General features: G+C 45.2%; 3 protein-coding genes across 4 annotated transcripts in view; 2 read left to right on the top strand and 1 right to left on the bottom strand.

Annotated features, from left to right (window-relative positions):
- The first annotated feature begins 335 nt into the window (after positions 1-335).
- Positions 336-3,923, top strand: LOC105570075 (DNA replication licensing factor Mcm7). Its single transcript, XM_012027029.1, has 10 exons — positions 336-526; positions 663-871; positions 1,014-1,180; positions 1,257-1,437; positions 1,550-1,687; positions 1,746-1,931; positions 2,013-2,226; positions 2,334-2,811; positions 2,961-3,112; positions 3,498-3,923. Exons 1-10 carry the CDS (start codon positions 487-489, stop codon positions 3,911-3,913), a joined length of 2,181 nt encoding a protein of 726 aa, XP_011882419.1. The 5' UTR covers positions 336-486; the 3' UTR covers positions 3,914-3,923.
- Positions 3,896-5,612, bottom strand: part of LOC105570076 — a 3,930-nt gene continuing 2,213 nt past the window's right edge. Inside the window, exons 1-3 of one of the 2 annotated variants that reach the window (XM_012027031.1) lie at positions 5,292-5,395; positions 5,012-5,150; positions 3,896-4,679 (exon numbers count right to left, since the gene is read on the bottom strand). In XM_012027031.1, the coding sequence (XP_011882421.1) occupies positions 4,314-4,679; positions 5,012-5,125 (480 nt within the window). In that variant the 5' untranslated portion in view covers positions 5,126-5,150; positions 5,292-5,395 and the 3' untranslated portion in view covers positions 3,896-4,313. Of the gene's footprint in view, positions 4,680-5,011; positions 5,151-5,291; positions 5,396-5,612 lie in introns of those variants that run through there. The other variant, XM_012027032.1, reaches the window with a different exon arrangement.
- The window catches only part of LOC105570126 (dihydrolipoyllysine-residue succinyltransferase component of 2-oxoglutarate dehydrogenase complex, mitochondrial-like), a 4,249-nt gene continuing 3,760 nt past the window's right edge, over positions 5,124-5,612 (top strand). The window contains exon 1 of the mRNA XM_012027090.1: positions 5,124-5,265. Coding sequence (XP_011882480.1) covers positions 5,124-5,265 — 142 coding nt within the window. The remainder of the gene's footprint in view (positions 5,266-5,612) is intronic.

Raw genomic sequence — 5,612 nt, 5'->3', positions numbered from 1 at the left:
TTATACTGTGGCAGTATAGCAAAGTTCTCGAGTATCTAAAAATTTTCTGCTCTTCCACTTGGTGCATATCTGTGCTATGCATTCTGACATCCAAATTATGAAATTTACGTTCTGTACGTGAGAAAAGTTGATGTAAATATCATGCAGACATAATTTATGTCAATGTAATTTTGAATTTCGCAGGACAATCCTGAAAAATAAGCGTAGCATGAACACGCACAAAGTGGTGACTTTACCGGCAGTGTCAGAAGATGCGTAGCAACATATAGTTCCAAAAGTACAAAATGGACGTGAAGGCGCGCAAAACAGTCTCTTGAAACGGCATCAAGTAGACCGCTCTCAGGTTTCTACAACCTATGCTTTCGGTTTGCGCGCGAAGACGCGGTAAACGTTATTTATAACCGCAATATTCGTACCGTGAGGGAGAAGAGCGTTTGAAACGAGACGGACTTCGATAAGGCAGTGTCTACGAAACTTAATTAAAAAATGGCGAATAAAGTGGCAAGGGACTACGCCAAAGACAAGGGTGAGGTTTTTCACGCTCCCGCAAGACTCGACGTTGAATAGTAACTGTTTACATAACCGGCTTGGTTACTTCACGCGTAGGTCGGCAATGCTAATCTGTTAAAAAGTTTGAATTTACACGAACATTTACGTTGTAGAACAATTGAAGACCTTCTTCCTGGAATTCGTGGCGATGGACGACAAGACGGGGGATAAGACCTTCAAGTACAGACAGATGCTCACCAAGATTGCGCACAGAGAGCTAGTTAGCTTCGAGATCGATTTGGACGACGTGCATTCGTTCGACGATGAACTGGCCATGTCTATCTCTAATAATACGCGACGATATACCACCTTGATCCTGAATGTATGTTTATACAAGAATTATTGCACATACATTCACGTGGACACCTAATCGCACAAATTTAAATGCTACCGAGTCGTCAAATGTGTAAGTTTGTTTCACTGCTGCTTGCGGAGATTAATTGAATGTCTACTGTTTTATACAGTTGGTTCAAGACATGCTACCTGACTTCAAAGAAGGAGTTGTTCTACCGAAGGATCCACTGGATGTGTACACGGAGCATCGATTGTTGCTGGAAGCGCGTAATAGGACTCAGGGTGGGCCACAAAATACCGTCAAAACTAACTATGCTCCTGAGTTGATGCGTCGTTTGTAAGAGGACTTCATTTACGTTCGGATATTCGTTGCATAGAAGTATTTTAGGCTCACAGAAGTATGTGTCTTTTAGCGAAGTCTACTTTAAAGATTTCTCTGACGCCAAGGCGTATTCAGTGAGAGATATCAAGGCGGATAAGATTGGGAAGTTGGTGACAGTTAGAGGTATCGTCACTAAAGCAACTGAAGTAAAGCCGATGATAGTCGTGGCGACGTACACGTGCGACGAGTGCGGTTCGGAAGTGAGCCAGCCGGTAAAAAAGAAAAAGCTGACGTTTCGCTAATTTATCCAGTTACACTTAATAATTTCCGCGATACTTGGAGCAAGAGACTTTCTTACCTACGTTACGTAATTAATTATCGCAGGTGAATTCCATGAGCTTCATGCCAATACGAGCGTGTCCGAGCGACGGATGTCGCGTAAATAAATCCGGCGGCAGGTTGTACCTGCAGACGAAGGGCTCCAAGTTCATCAAATTTCAAGAAATCAAGCTGCAAGAGCACGTAAGTTTGCAAATACTTAAGTAGTCTTCCTTAAACTGTTAACGTTCGCATTTTACAGAGCGAGCAGGTCCCGGTTGGTCACATACCGCGATCGTTGACCATCTTCTGTCGCGGCGAGACAACGAGAACGTGTCTGCCTGGGGATCACGTTATTATAACCGGTGTGTTTCTACCTTTCCTGAAAACCGGTTTTAATGCTAGAGCAGGACCTGCGCTCTCCAGTGAAACTTACTTGGACGCAAATGTACGAATAATTGTGTCGAGACTCTACGATTGTGAAATTATCATTTATTTACGCAAGGCCTATTTCCCCGTTTGATTTCAGAAAGTGGTATGCCTGAATAACGCGGACACCGTGGACGACAGCAGTGCAGAATTGACCGATCAAGAACTCAGTTTGCTGATGCAAGATGATTTTTATAACAAGTTGGCCTGCTCCCTGGCTCCTGAAATTTACGGACTCGAAGATGTAAAGAAGGCGTTGCTTCTGCTTCTCGTTGGGGGAACGGACAAGAAGAAAGGCGACATTAAGATTCGAGGTGACGATATTCCTGATTCAGGAATTTCACAACTATGCCTTCATTTTGGTATCCTTAAAATACCGACGGCCATATCGAGATCAACTTGGGGCGATATTTGCTTTCAGGCAATATCAACATTTGTTTGATGGGAGATCCCGGTGTGGCAAAGTCGCAATTATTATCCTACATTACGCGATTGGCACCGAGATCGCAGTACACCACGGGGCGAGGATCGTCCGGCGTGGGCTTGACCGCCGCTATCATGAAGGATCCTTTAACGGGCCAAATGGTGCTGGAAGGTGGAGCTTTGGTACTGGCGGATCAAGGGGTGTGTTGCATCGACGAGTTCGATAAGATGGCAGACGCGGACAGAACGGCGATCCACGAGGTGATGGAGCAGCAGACCATATCTATCGCCAAGGCCGGTATAATGGCCCGTCTAAACGCCAGAGTCTCTATATTAGCCGCCGCCAATCCGGCGTACGGCAGATACAATCCGCAGAGAACGGTCGAGCAAAATATTCAATTGCCCGCCGCGTTGCTGTCGCGATTTGACTTGTTGTGGCTCATTCAGGATCGCGCCGATCGGAGTAACGATCTCAAGTAAGTATTTTGTAATACCGAGAGTAATATTTGCGTATCATCGAGCCACTTCTTTGGCCGCACACTTTCAGTCTTACATCTGATTAAAAGTAATCGTTTTTAATTTCATATTTTACGATACCTGTTTGCTGACCAGTTCTCTCTCGTAGACTCGCGCAGCACATCACGTATGTTCATCAACATTGCTCGCAACCTCCGACAGAGACGGAAGCTATAGACATGAAATTGATACGGAAATATATAAAGCTGTGTAAAACGAAAGAACCTGTTGTATCAGAAGAATTGACAGAATATATTGTGGGTACGTGTGCACAAAATTCGCGTTATAGTTTTAATATATTCGATGCCGTTAGTAAACGGTAATGCAATGACGCTCCTGCGTAGGGCGCAAAATTTGGGCGGGCGCCTGAGGTCCGGTTTCACCAACGTTGTTTAACTTTGAGCTTAGCTGAATTCGTTCTTCGTCTCTTTTCAGTTGTTGCTTTAGGAGACAACCATGAATTAAACTAAGATTAAAGTTAAGCGACGTTTGATGAAACCGGGCCTAAGCATGTTGTAACGTCACAGAATATATTATATTTTAATGCACATTTATAAAATATGAAGTATTATTGTTATATCGCGTATCAAACTAAATTAATTTGGCAAAAGTATACAATTATATCTTGAAATACGTCGTTTTTCAGACTCTTACGTGGAGATGCGGAGAGAAGCGCGTAACAGCCACGACAAGACGTTCACTTCTGCTCGTAATCTATTGGCTATCCTCCGGTTGTCGACGGCATTGGCGCGATTGCGATTATCGAACGTGGTTGATAAGGACGACATAGCGGAAGCAAACAGACTGGTAGAGATGTCCAAACATTCCATCAATTACTCCGAACAACGCGTCAACAACGCACAACAGAATCCGATTAACAGGATCTTCCAATTAATACGCGAGCTCGCTGGCGACAAGAAGACTGTCAAAGTGTCGGATATCTTGGAGCGATGCACGAGCAAAGGATTCAAGCCGGATCCAGTGTACAAGTGCATCGAGGAATACGAAGCATTGAACGTGTGGCAGGTCAATCAGACCAGAAGATTGATCACTTTTATTTAATTTTCAGCTGGAAGACAATATCTGCTATAAAAACTAATATTTTCTTTACACCCTGATACGGCATTCTGTATTTTTACAATAAGAGATTAATATTCATTTTACATTTCATTGAAAACACTTAAAATTTTGTCCCACCTGTTCCCAAACATTCGGTACGCTTGTTATCCGCAGAGAGAAAACTGTCACTGGTTCGGACCAAGATTAAAAACCTGGAGCTCAGACGTGCCATTGATAATCGCGATTACAACGGAGTCAGCCGCGGATCGTCAATTGTGAATCGTACGACGCGAGGCAGTGCCCGGCTCCGATTGGCGCAGACTTTCCCGCAATCCCGGATAGCACAAGACACTTGTATGAAGATTTTAACTTTCAATAATCTCACCAATTATTCATTAAAACGTCACTTAGGTATATCTAACATATTGATGTCGATGCCCAATTTCTTCAGGATCGGTTCGAAGTACATGTGTAGTCTGGCCAGCACTTCCATGGAGTGTATCTTCTGTTCGTCCAACGCGCGTTCGAACGCGATGCCCTCACGCTGATTAGAGGACCCCACGTCGCATATCCTACACGCGCCACGTCTGGTTTTATCGAGAGCGGCGAGCACGTGCGCGGGATGTTCCCGCGTGGGTGTTGCGGCGACGGCCAGACCCTTGAGCCTTCCCAGCGGGAAAGCGGCCTCAAAGCCGTCTTTGAAACCGATGTCGAATCCCTCTTGCAGCACCGAGTCACCTCCGTCCTGGATCCCTTCTCTGTAGCCGATCTAAAAATACCATTGTCAAACGCGGCGCGTAATCGCGACGTGAACGTCGCGTCGGGGATTCCCAGCCCCGATAGGAAAACATTTAGCAATCAGTGTGACTAATTCTGGATGAAGCTCGGCGTGCTGGAATTATACGTACATATTTCGAGCGACGTATGTATGCAGAAATGGAGACCTTTCAGTGTATCAGCAAGACAGCTGCGTTTTGATGAATCATCCTATTGCGATTATTGTGAAATTTCCACCTTTCGGACGATGCAATTGTTACACGATACTTGAGACATTTTCCTATCGGGGAAGCGATACAGAATCCGGGGAATTCTCTCGCGCACCTTGGCGGCGGTGTCCATAACGCGCTCCCAGGATTTCGAGGCGACCTCCAGGGAATCGTCGGTCGCTGCGCTCTGCAGCTCGTGCGCCGTCGTCTGCGTCGCATCTTCCATCATGCAATCGTCCAGCTTGATTTTCTGCCTGAAACAATTTTATGACGGCCTGTTGCAACCCAGAGAACATGCATGTCTAAAGGGCATCTTTAAGGATATAAGACAGACTTATGCCCGATTTCTTCACATCCAGTTATGTTACGGTTAAATTTAAACGGGAGATAACTACCAGATCCATGCACGTGATTGGCCAAAACTTGAAATTAACCTCCGGATAATTTTATCGGGAAGTGAAAAAATCGGCCATTAATGGCTTCTGCCCACTGGACGCGGCAACGTTACCGCGTCCAGTGGGCGGGAGCCATAAGACATTGAGCTAGTTTACACCGATCGTTTGGTACGCGTACCAAATACTATATCGGTATCAAATCGCTTGATTCGCTCGATGTAAACACTCGCGGATTACTTTAGCACAGTATAACCAGTATGCCCACTCGCTCTTTTGTTTCACGTTCGCGCCGATCCGTACTGCGCATCCGACATGTTTTTA

The sequence above is a fragment of the Vollenhovia emeryi genome, unplaced genomic scaffold, assembly GCF_000949405.1.
Source record: "Vollenhovia emeryi isolate VEMERY1.0 unplaced genomic scaffold, V.emery_V1.0 DF939122.1, whole genome shotgun sequence".
Lineage (NCBI taxonomy): Eukaryota > Metazoa > Arthropoda > Insecta > Hymenoptera > Formicidae > Vollenhovia > Vollenhovia emeryi.
Note: the sequence above shows the minus strand (reverse complement) of the source record. Positions and strands in the feature narration are given on the sequence as shown.